This window comes from Eubalaena glacialis, chromosome 10 (assembly GCF_028564815.1).
Source record: "Eubalaena glacialis isolate mEubGla1 chromosome 10, mEubGla1.1.hap2.+ XY, whole genome shotgun sequence".
NCBI classification, from domain to species: Eukaryota; Metazoa; Chordata; class Mammalia; order Artiodactyla; family Balaenidae; genus Eubalaena; species Eubalaena glacialis.
The window spans coordinates 10,483,485-10,495,830 of record NC_083725.1 but is presented as its reverse complement, the minus strand read 5'-3'; the positions used below and the strand labels follow the sequence as shown (position 1 = coordinate 10,495,830).

Here is a 12,346-nt window from a genome sequence, read left to right as displayed (position 1 = left end):
AGGACGTTCTTTCTGGAATCTAACTTGAGCCCCTTGTGCTATTGCCAAAGCTTCTTTTACTTTGGCTGACCCTCACTAGGAAAGCTACAACAGATATGATAACCTTCCATAACACTGAAGACCTCTCAGACTTGTCTTCTTCAGAAAGAAGGACTGGTGTTTCCTTAGCCTTTCACCACAGCCTTGTCACCCAAACCTTTCATTATCTTTCTCAATTGTATCTTTGAATCCTCTCCAAAACTTGGCTTTTGAGTTACAGGGACCATAACTTAATGAGATCTTTCATTTCCAGAGGACATTCCTAGTGCTGAAGGAAAAATAAATTAAACTTCAGATAAAATGTATTTCTTTGGGAGAAGAGCCTAGGAAAAAAAAAATTGGATCCTTTATATAAATAGCACATCGTACCCCAAGCGAGCTTTCCTTTTCCCAATTGTTTTTGAAACAATGGGTCTTTTTTTGGCGAACTTAATCCCTCAAAGATTCTAACATCTAAAAGACCATGTTTTGTGTTCTTTTGTGGGTACACGGCTTGAGGATTTGAAAAAAGCAAAACAGGTGACCTCTGATTGTCTAGTAAGTGGTAAGGGAAACAGGGCTTGCATCTTGGCAACAATTAAGCACCTTATGCAGGTGTGGGAAGGAGGGGGTTTCCTGTGTTTCAAGCTTTTTCGGCACCAGCTTCTCTTCCAAGGGGTTCTGAGGAGTGTCTTCCTTCATCATAACCTCATCTTACTGTAAGTAGGCTTGTCTTCTAGAATGCCGTTCTACTTAGCTGTGCAGATTTTTCTATTCTGATCATTTGGTATTTGCGCTCAGAGTTTCGTGGGGGAAAAGAAGGTATTCTCTTTGGACTGTGGAAAAGAGCAACTGCGGCTGGCCTTGAATCAGGCTGGAATCTGCCCTCCACTCAGCACTCACCGTAGCCAGGCTGCCCTGAGCACGTGACTTGACTTCCTTTACCTGAATTTCCCCCTGCGTCAAGTGAAGAAATTGGGGCCCCAGTTGATGTCTTAGGTCCCTTCCAATCTGACCCTCTGTGACTGTCACAGCATCATTGGTTCTCATTGCTCCAGAGAGGTACCAGGAAAAGGCAGGAGGAGTTGGGTTCAGCAGCCAGTCAGGAAAAGGATGCTTGGGAAGAGCATCAGTTTAAACTAGAAATTCCTGCCCTCTCTTCTCTCTCCCAAGGACCCTGAATTGGGGTAGTATAAAGGGACAGGAATAACCAATTATTGATTGCCTCCAGTGAGTCAGGCACTGTTCAAGGCTCCTCACTGTAGAGGAGAGGTACTCGGTGAATCCATCACCACAGCCCCTCACACCCAGCCCACCCCGCCCTCCCCCTCGGCTCAGCCCAGATCAGGTGTCCCAATCCTACGTGCTTAGGGTTCTCTGTGCTCTGCCCTCATTGCATTGACCACCCGTGTAATTAAATAATTATTTGTGCAGTTGACATTTTCACGCCTGCTCAAATGAAAACTCCATGAGGGCAGAGACCGTATAAGTCTTGTTTTTCAGTGTATTCCTAGAGCCTAGCACAGTGCTGACAAAGTCATAGCAATTCAGTAGGTATGTACTGAGCAAACATAAACTTGAATGCCTGAATGGACGGACAAGTAGCAAAGCTGGATAGAAACCCAGAGCTATCTGGCTTTTGGAGACCTGGCTGACGTTTCAGAAGCGCTCTCCTTGTATGCTCGTGTGCAGGGCTGTGACTCGCTGCCAGCGCCGCCCTGTGACCCTGCCCCACCGTGCACAGAACTTTGAGTGTTTCTCCTGCAGTGGGAGTGATAGCCGCCCTTCTCCAGCCAGCCCCTTTTACCCAGTGCTACTCGTTCCCAAAGATGTCTGTAAAATTGTTGGAGACGATGGATCCAGTCTGAGGCTGCTGGTGGTAGTTGGAGGAAAGTGGGAGGAGGCACTGGATTTAAACCAGACCAATTGTCCTTGTGGGCATTTAGCCTCAAGTCTTAATGGCCTTAATAGAAAGTGGCGGGGGGTGGGGGTGGGGTGATGAATTGGGAGATTGGGATTGACATGTATACACTAATATGTATAAAATAGATAACTAATAAGAATCTGCTGTATAAAAAATAAATTAAATTAAATTTAAAAATTAAAAAAAAAAAAGCACCATTTTCTAGCACACTTTGCCGGGAGGCTGCGAATGAGAAAACGCTCTGTAGGGGATCTGGGTCAGGAAGAGTGAGTGGGTGAAAGGGAAGGAGGGAAAAGCAAGACATGACAACCTTTAGGGAAGCAAAAATAAAAGTCTAATGTGGAAACAGCTAAAAATAGACGGCATGGGCTGTTAGGCTGTGTGCAAATCTAATGCTAATTACATGGAAATTAATCACAAGTCCTAACGTCCCTGTGCCTTGCTGTGACCCCTGGGGGGATGCCCTGCTGCAGGTGTCTCCCCTACACCCTTGAGGAGGCTTAACAGTGCCTGCTTCACACCCAACTCTTGCCGCTGCAGTGCGAAAAGCTGATTGGAGGCTAAAAATACTAACAATAGAAATCTGATTTCTTCTTCCAGACAAAAAGCCTTGGCATCCACAGGAGGAAGAAGTGTTCAGGCAGCATGTGACTGGTTGGTATGAAATAAATAAATTGAGAAAATAGCATGTAATTAACTCTAAGTGTATGTGGATGAGCAGGGATGTGCAGCCTGTCTCCAATGGACCCTTTGGGGGCAGGGGGAGGGGGAGGAGCCAAAAGACCACGTGACAAGCCTGTGTATCAAGCCATTTGCCTCCTCTGTCCCGGCCCCAGAGTGTGCTCTCCTCAGAGCTGTCGAAAGAAATTCAGAGCATTTCCAAGACAGAGAGCCTCTGTCATGATATCCGCCCCCTCCTCCACGCACTTAAAGATCCATCCTAGATATTGGGCAAATGGATTTAGAAATATACTACTTACTTACCTTCCAGGATATTGCTCCCCAGGGCCGACCCCACAAGGTGACCCTCCAAGCTTCCCTCATCTCTGGAGGCACATGCGTTTAATCATAGACGGAGCTGGAGGGGCAGGCCGGGCTGGAACAGTACTGGTGGCCTGGGAAAGGATTTGGCGTTGATCTGAAACGCTTCCTGGAGAGCGGCCGTAGGAGTTTTTAGGGAGTCGTGGGATGCCCATGCGATAGGACAGACAGGAGTAGAGAAGTTGGTGCATCTGAGGGTTGGTTACAAAGTGTGAGCTTCGAGGGATGGATTTTTAAAGTACAAAACTGAAAACCCTCCCGCTCGTGGTGCTTGGCGGGGTGGAGGCTGCCCAAGATGGACCTTGATGTCAGTTCTCCCTTTGCTTCCATGGTTCTCAAGTGAGGCGTGCTCGGCCCCCCTCTCTCTGGCAGGTTGTTCTCCCACGTCGGCGACCCCTTCCTGGACGACCCCCTGCCCCGGGAGTACGTCCTCTACCTCCGCCCCACCGGCCCCTTAGCGCAGAAGCTTTCCGACTTCTGGCAGCAGTCGAAGCAGATCTGCGGCAAGAACAAGGCGCACAACATCTTCCCTCACATCACCCTCTGCCAGTTCTTCATGGTGAGCCGCAGCCCCCCACCCCGGGGCGCCTGCATCCCTCCAGCCCCGGGGATTGGAGTCAAAGCTGGGAGCCTCTCAGGATGTGGGCAGAAACAGTCACGGGCTCCAGAGTTGGGCGAGCCTTTGAGGAATCAGTGAGGTCCACGGCTGCTCACCCTGGTCCTCTTTCTAACACCTGCCGAGGCCTCGGAGCACCCCGGGTCTGGTGTAGCATCGTGATGACCATGTGCTCCTCAGGACCCAGGGGACAAGCCTGACCCACTGGGTGACACACTGGTCTGATAGCCACAAGGGGAATGGATTCTCTAACCTAGCTTCTCCTGTCTGTCATCTCCCTCCCCTCTCACGAGGAAGGAGCAGACATTAGAGAGCTGGGGATGAAACACGTAGTCTACAGATGGGGGGAGCGACTTTAGCCTCCTGCACACCATCCGCAGGTTTTGCCGTGCTAGATCTTTCTAGAGATGGCTAGGATACGTTTCCCCTGCCGTAGTTACCTAGCCCATAATTCTAGCTGTCATGAAGCTTATGCAGAGACTGAATCAAATCCCTCTCGTTCCAATAAATGTAAACATATTTCATCTACTTTGGTTCTCTGCAGAGATGGAGAAGAATTGATGCGTCCAGCTATAGTCACAATGAAGCAGAATGGTAGCATTTTAAGACAATATGTTTTTCTAATATTGGGGGTTGTTTTTCCAGAATCTCATTCATATTCTCCCCCACCTCCACCTTTTATAGGTGAAAATATGTTCCTAACACCTTCTCTTTTACCATTCATGCTGAAAATTAAAATGATGATCATGTCCTCTTAGTCATCCAGGATCTTTCTCAAAAGCATTCAGAGTTTTAGACACTCCCATTCTTTCTTCTAGTGCTCTGGGGAGGTGGGGGGAGGGGGAGGATATTGCAGCTCTTGGAGCCTCATTCTTCCCAAGTATCATGGGGGTGGAGATAGAGTCAACTTTGGATCATGTAAGTGGAATAGAAAAGGCACAAACGATGCAAAACTGTAGAAAACACACAACAACTTATCGTGGGGTGCTGTACACTCTCTTGGCATGTCCCTCATGCTTGCTTTCTGCTGGACCAACCCTACTACATTCTGGCGGGGCTCAGAGGAGCACATCGGAGCAGGGAGAGAGGGAGGGGAGAGGTTGTCCATCGCCCCAGTTTAATTGACCGGTTGGATAATCCGTTTCCAGATAATTGGGAGGCTGCAGGTCTTCTCCCTGCTCACAGACAGGAATGATGGTTCACTTAGCAGCCTCCAGCTCTGGGCAGAGGATGCCAAAGCTAAGTAGCGGCAGACATCTCCCCTTGTCTCTGAACGAAGCCTCTTGTTTCCCTGCCAGTGTGAGGACAGCAAGGTGGACGCCCTGGGGGAAGCCCTGCAGACCACCGTCAGTCGCTGGAAATGTAAGTTCTCAGCCCCGCTGCCCCTGGAGCTCTATACCTCCTCCAACTTCATCGGCCTCTTCGTGAAGGAAGACAGCGCAGAGGTCCTCAAGAAGTTTGCCGCCGACTTTGCTGCGGAGGCTGCCTCCAAAACCGGTGAGCTGCCGGCTGCCAGGCCTGCCCCGGGCCCTGGGAATTGGAAAGTCGGGAAGGAAAGGGACAGGAAATGATTGTGGAGGAGGAGGGTGGAGTCGGGAGGTAGAGGGTCCTGCAGGAATGGGCAGAACATGCCCAAGAACACAGCCGTTTCCTGCAGGACCCCACACCTCTTGCCCCTTTAAAAAATATTCAGCTACAGTTCTGCTAACCTCCTTGAGAGCAGGTCCAGTGCCTACTCCCTGACACCCACATTGAAGGTATATAAATGACTGTTCCCATTGAAATATAAATGTGTTCCTTTGCAGCCCCACCATCTCCTCCCTGTTCAGAAATAAGGAACTTTTCTGTGTGTGTGTGTGTTTTTTGTTTTTTGTTTTTTTTTGGCCACTCTGCCTGGCTTGCAGGATCTTAGTTCCCCGACCAGGGATCGAACCCTGGGCCCTCGGCAGTGAAAGCGCGGAGTCCTAACCACTGGACCACCAGGGAATTCCCAAGGAACCTTCTTTTCCTCCTCCAAACCCCCATCCCAGGCAGGTGTTAATCTGGGTCTACCCATCCCCTCCGTGTGGACCGAGGTCTTTGCTCAGGGGGTCCACAGCACAGAGAGTAGAGTGGAACCACTTGGCATCCAGTAATAATCAAATCCACTGAGCCAACACCTTTCGACTTTCTGAAGCCCAGTAGACAGGCCCCTAAGCCTCAAAAGGGCCCCTATCTGCCCCTTTACAATGTCACCTGCTCTTTGCATGGGAGGTCTCAGTTCAAGCTAACAACTGAGGTTTACCGTCAAAGGAATCAGTTTGGAGGGACGCTCAGGATGTGTGCTGACTTAAAGGCCAGCGGCGGAGAGACGGGACAGGAGGCAGAGGTTTGCAAAGCCTTCCTGTGTGACTGCAGGTGCAGACAGCTCCCTAAGCTCCGCAAGGGCCTCGCCTGCCGTGGGACAGACAGACAATGGGTGGGGGAGTCTTTCTGGTCCCTTTAGAATGAAATCACAATCAGCAGGTATTTATTGGGCACCAACTGTGTGTTTATCCATGAGGAATGCAACAGGGAAGAAGAGGTGGTTTCTCCAGGCACCGTGTCATAAGAGCTGTGAGAAGAGAGGCCATCATCCCGCCATGGGATGATGGAGTGGGGCCCCCTTCACAGAAGAAAGGACAGTCACCCCGGGAAGACGTTGATCCATCGGATGGGAATAGGGCCCCGCAGGAGGACAGGCGGCATGAGCGCAGGCAGGAGGGAGCAGGGTGCTGGGGCCAGTGGGGCATCGCCCTGACCAGAGCGGAGGGCGTGAGCTGCGCACCCAGGTCCTGAGTGTTGAACGCAGTGCTGGCAGAGGCCCCAGCTGGCCAGCCCCGCCCTTTGCTCCCTGGGCTCCTGACCTTTGGCCTCTACCTCACCTGCCTGTGTCCCACTCTGCTCTTTTCATCACCAGCTCGGGGCCTTTTTCTCAGTGGCGTTTTCTACCAGAAAACCCCCAAATAGGGCTCAGGGCTCTAGGAAGAGTGTGGTGAGGGCCCAGCATCACTGAACAGGATCCCAGAGAGGTCTCTACGCTCAGAGGAACCCGGGCCCTTAGGTCACCTCTGTGCATTGGGAGCCTGGTCTCCCTAGACGCCCCACCTCCACCCCTTCATCCCCAGGGACTCGTCTCTGCTCTCTGACTTCGGTGGAGCCTGCCCCCTTCACAGGAGCATAAAATTTCAGAGACATGGCCTCATAGGCAGATTATTTCCTGTTCCCATCCCTCCACCTCAGGGAAATGGCTCTTTTCATCCCACAGTAGCTATTGTCAAAACCACTAAAACTCCCACAAGAACCAAATCTAATGTTGTAGCCACAAAACCCAAATCATTCACAAGTGAGTAAAGCAGGTCTCAGCCAGGACGCGGCCAGTTCATAAAGCGCGTATCGAGGGACAGGCAGGCGGGCCCTTGCCGGGCGAGCCAGTTCCTCCCCAGCCATCTGAGTCCTCTCTGCAAGAACCGGTGGGCTTGGCGGGCTTCTCGGCCCTGGTGTGGCCCCCTGCTGGTGACTCGGAGAACTGGGTGGCCCGGTGTGGAAAGCGGGCCATCAGGTCTTTGCCCTAGAACTTGTGTCATGGTATTCAGAGGTGTGGCAGACCCAGATTCCGTCAGCGAGTAGATGAAGTGTCATCCTCCATCCTTGATGGTTTAAGGAGATTCATTCGTGTGTCTTCATTCATTTAACAAACACTGAAAGCCCGTGGGGTGCTGAGCACGGGTTGGGGGGTGGTGGGGTTATAATCCATGAACAGGACACAGAGCCCTCGCCTCGGGGGGCTTACACCGAAGAAACGCATGCAGTATAACAGAAAAAGTACTCAAAACCACAGCCCCAACTTCTACAATTCTTCTACCTCTGTGCGACTTGAGCAAGCCCCTTAATTTCTGGAATTCCCTAAATTCCCTCTAGTTGCATCTTCTTTGGTGTTTGAGCTTGGACAGTAGATGAATCTCCCTCACTGAAAGACGGACAAAAGACAAAAGCTCTTGCCTTGTGTAGGTAGGCTGGTTTCTTTTGTTTTGCTTTTTAGGGTGTCTTAGAATAATAGTCTGCATACTTTAAACCTGTGGTTTTCAATCGGAGTGATTTTTGCTCCATCTCCCCCCAGAGGTCATTTGGCAAGGTCTGGAGTCATTTTTGGTTGTTACAACTTGGGGGTTGCTGCTGGCATCTAGTGGGTAGGGGCCAGGGTTGCAGCTAAACACCCAGTAATGCACAGGACAGCCCCCATAACAAAGAATTATCTGGTCCAAAATGATGTTGAGAAACCCTGTTTTAAACTTTGAAAATAATCCATCTTTTCCCCTCATTTCTCCATCAGAGCCACCCAGAAGCTAAGAGGCTTGATTTCAAAACGAAGGCAAGATAACCTTGGGAGTCCCATGATGACAGAATTTGCTCCTTATTTCCACATAAATTAGCTCATCCCTTTAGGTCTCAGTTTCCTCATCTGAATGGTGGGGCCAGTGACACTCATCTGGATTTGTTGTGAGCAGCCGCCAATCAAAATGATTGTCTCTCAGCTGGTCCAGAAAAGCCAGACGTGTGGCTCTTTCTCTCTCGGACTGTGGGTTTTTACCCCCCGCCCTGCTCTTATTCCGCTGCTGTGAAGGAGAGAAACAGGTTTTGTCTGACCGAGGGACTCTGTCCTCTGCTATTTGGGAAACAGATTTATCAGGGCACCGTTCTGTGTTTTTCCTTGTCTTCACCATCGAGATGCAACAGCTGCCTCTTTCCTTCCTTCTTCCAGAAGTGCACGTGGAGCCTCATAAGAAGCAGCTGCACGTGACCCTGGCTTACCACTTCCAAGCCAGCCACCTGCCCACCCTAGAGAAACTCGCCCAGAACATTGATGTCAAACTCGGGTGCGACTGGGTGGCTACCATATTCTCCCGGGATATCCGATTTGCTAACCACGAGGTAACGTCTCACTGGGGCTCCTGACTCTGCCAGGGGTGCCGGGGTGCCATCAGCACCAGTGGCACTTGCTGCTGTGGGGAGATGGACACCAAAGGGAAGTAATGCCCAGGAGTCATCTGGCCTGGAATTTCATCCAAGCACTGGCCAGCTCACTGGGCAGCTTTGAGCTTGCATCTCTTGTCTCTGGGTCCCAAGTGGCTGAGCTGTGTAATATCCCCATTGTTCTGTCTGCCCTGCCAACCTTACTGGAATGATATAGAAATGAAATGGGAGAATAGATTGAAAAGCATGTTGATAAATTTTTAAATATTCTATCAGTTCACAGTATTAACAGGTAGAAGACACCATCCTGATCTTAGGTGAGGAGAACACCTAAATACAAAAAAAAACCCCAAACAAACCCTGAACACATAGCTAATGGATATTTGCTGAGTATCTATGGCATGCAAGTTACCATGGAACATACTAAAATTTTATTTTATTTATTTATTTTTTATTTTTTATTTTATTTTTGGCTTTGTTGGGTCTTCGTTGCTGCACGTGGACTTTCTCTAGTTGCGGCGAGCAGGGTCTACTCTTCATTGCGGTGCGCGGGCTTCTCATTGCGGTGGCTTCTCTTGTTGCAGCATGCAGGCTTCAGTAGTTGCAGCACACAGGCTCAGTAGTTGCGGCACACAGGCCCTAGAGCGCGCGGGCTTCAGTAGTTGTGGTGTGTGGGCTCAGTAGTTTTGGCTCACGGGCTGTAGAGCACAGGCTCAGTAGTTGTGGCACACAAGCTTAGTTGCTCTGCAGCATGTGGGATCTTCCCGGACCAGGGCTCGAACCCATGTCCCCTGCATTGGCAGGCGGATTCTTAATTGCTGCACCACCAGGGAATTCCCTAGAATTTTAAAATGTGGTCCTATCCTCAACGCATTTGAGTCTAGCAGGGAAGAGAGAACAGACACATGAAATGAAAGCACAGACTACATATTGTGAGAGTTTGTGTGCATCACATGGGAGACCTGAGAGGGACAACTGAATTCCAGGACAGGCAGAAAGATTGGCATGGTCCTGGCATCCTTCTTTTGAAGGAATTGACATTGCTTTCCAGGACAAGCATGTGCCATCTCTGAAGAGTCTTATTGTCCTTTTTTTCCTGAAGGAGAAGCTGAGACATAGGCATTCAGTGGCTGGTCCAAAGCTAAAGAACAATTTAGGACCAGAACTGAAGCCAGAAGCCAGGGGTTCTGACCAATAAAGACGGGCAGCCCATCTTAAAAAAGACCACAGAGTTTGCAAAAATTGTCATCCAGTTTAACTACATTTACGAAACATACGTATAAATTGTTTCCTAGTTTTTCAGCAGCAAAAGAACTGATATTTTGTTAGTTTACATAGCCTTTTAACATCTGTTTTAGATGTTTTTTAAAAAAATATGAAAAAGAGTTAGAAATTCAGGGTCTAGGCCAGGCGACCTCATCATTGTTTTGGAAGTGTTTGGAAGAGCCAACCCGTGACAAAGGTCCAGGACTGGGCGCGGGGCCCGAGAGTGTCAGGGACGTGCAGATTTGTCTGGCTCTGCTGATGGGAATGTCATGTCCTCCTTCCAAGTCATTTGATGCAAGTTTCTGTAAAGACACAGCAAGGAGACTGGGCTTAATCTTACTTCAGAATTCTGACATCTCCTGGACTTGCTTAGCATGAGCCCTAAATAGAACAAGAGAGGTGTGGCTGGATTGGATTCCTTCCGAGGGCAGAGAAAAAGAAGTCAAGGGTGGCATGCCAATGGACCATGAGAAGTCACCTTTCTAAGAGAAGGAAGGTAGCGAAGGAATTTTCCAAGGGATATCTTCTAATCAACACTGCCCTCCAGTTAACTCAGAGGGTAATTGCTTTTCTGCCTGACCCACATTCTGCTCAACTGGCATGGAGGGAAAGAGGCAGCTAGCACCCACGTGAATTATTTTCTAAAAATAACATGGCCTCTTTTTATCTCTTATTTGTAAAAGCTCATTTATTACTGTTCCTCCTGATAAAGCTCTCCGTCTGAGGTCATTTGGCTTTAGCTGTGCCCTCCTGCATATGTAAACCTCTACTTGCCTTCCTCCTCCTCCTGTGCCCAGGAGGCAGGATTGATTAACTGATCCAGTGAGGTGACAGATGTCCGGAGAAGGCCAGTGGTTTAGGCAAGGACATTCAGCAAGTGATGCTTCGGAACCCTCTGGGGTCTCACCCCTCTGCTGTTCAGATGCTCACTTGATGTGGGCTTGCAAATGCTTGCTTGTACTTCACACCATCTCTTCCACGTTAGTGATCCCAGTGTGCCATGCCAGTTTTATGTGTCAAGCACTAGAAATCTAGAGGAAGGACAGAAAAAGCATAAATTTTGGAGTTGGGCACACACGGCTTCAAATCCTGGCTCCCTCACTTTAGCGGTGGTTAGATTTGCTTCTACAACTTCTAGAAAATAATCCAGTCCTTAGTTCTCTCGTGTGTAGAATGCCAACGATATTTTGCTGGACTGTCGCATGAACTAGAGGACATGTGGAAAGGTCCTACCATAAGAGCCAGCACAGAGTGGGCATAGTGACAACGACAAAATTGCCACAGCTGTTATTGTTACTGAGAGTAAAAAGGGCTTCAAAGGCAAAGAGGGTCAGTTCCTGTCATCACATGGGGCTGTACCTGCCCTTCCCAAGATGTCAGTCAGCAAACTTTGAGCTTAGTCCCCAAGTAGGAAGGGAGGGAAAACATACTTGAGACAGACTCAAGAGTGCTTACAAGTAGATGCTAAACATAAAAGAGTATCACATAGGACAAAACTAGGCATGTGAGCTGAGATCTCCCAAACTTGGGCTGACTTTTGCACGTGCTTTTGTTAAGTGGGAAAGGGCTATGGGGACCTGGGCACCGGTTATAATTTGAGATTTGCTGCAATACCTTGATTTTTTTTTTATTGATTATTCGATAAATCAAAGCTCCTTATTGTCCAACTACTCTCTGCCTAGGACACAATGTCCCCTCTGCTCCTTTCTGTGCCTCCATCTCCCTGGAGATCGCCTAGAGCTAGAATACTTACCCCAGCGCCCCCAAGTGAAAGGAGGAATGAGTTCTTCTCCCAAGTCATTTTTGAGGTTCTCAAAGAAAAGACACTTCTGCTGAGTCAAAGGCATCATTAGCCAGGACCATGCTGCCCTTGAGTGTCTGAGGAACCTGAGTTGAGTTTAGACTTGTTCCCCGTGACTTGGTGCCTCTCTCCACCCTGTTCCAGGGACAGGAATGTTCCTTTTGTTGTCTCAACACATACCTAGCCTATAGATTTAAGAGATTCCTTGTGAATATTTTTTTTCTTTAAGCTGTTTTAACAACCCAGCAAAATAAAACCTTCCTGGTTAGTGTGGAAACATGGTTTGAGTGAGTATGTGGCAGAGGAGTGGGAAGGCGATGGGATGGAAGAAGATCTAGAGCTGAAGGGGACATCAGAAATCCAGTGGAGCAGGTAGTCAAGTTCTGTGCATTATCATGTTCATTCTCTGGGGGAAAAAATCATATTTTTACTGGCTCCTCTCATTAGCAACTTCCAGAAAGAAATTCTTTATGACATGCTCTGATGTATCAGCTTGACCCCAGTGAGCTGATTAGCTCACAAGCCTACCCAGCACAGGATTCAGGGGTCAGCATCAGCTGGACGGAAAGATAACCCCTTGAAAGCCAGCCATCATGGGTCAATAGAAATAATTATGCTCCTCCTGTGTACCAGAGTCCTCAGGAGTTTTCTTAGGTTGTCTCATTTAACTTTTACAGTCCAGGTATCA

The 12,346-nt window shown here is 49.0% G+C and overlaps 1 protein-coding gene across 2 annotated transcripts in view; it reads left to right on the top strand.

The window, feature by feature from the left end:
* Positions 1-12,346, top strand: part of UBASH3B (ubiquitin associated and SH3 domain containing B) — a 140,063-nt gene that overhangs the window by 106,472 nt on the left and 21,245 nt on the right. Inside the window, exons 2-5 of one of the 2 annotated variants that reach the window (XM_061202458.1) lie at positions 2,543-2,596; positions 3,356-3,542; positions 4,898-5,096; positions 8,380-8,549. In XM_061202458.1, coding sequence (XP_061058441.1) covers positions 2,543-2,596; positions 3,356-3,542; positions 4,898-5,096; positions 8,380-8,549 — 610 coding nt within the window. Of the gene's footprint in view, positions 1-2,542; positions 2,601-3,355; positions 3,543-4,897; positions 5,097-8,379; positions 8,550-12,346 lie in introns of both variants that reach the window. The other variant, XM_061202459.1, reaches the window with a different exon arrangement.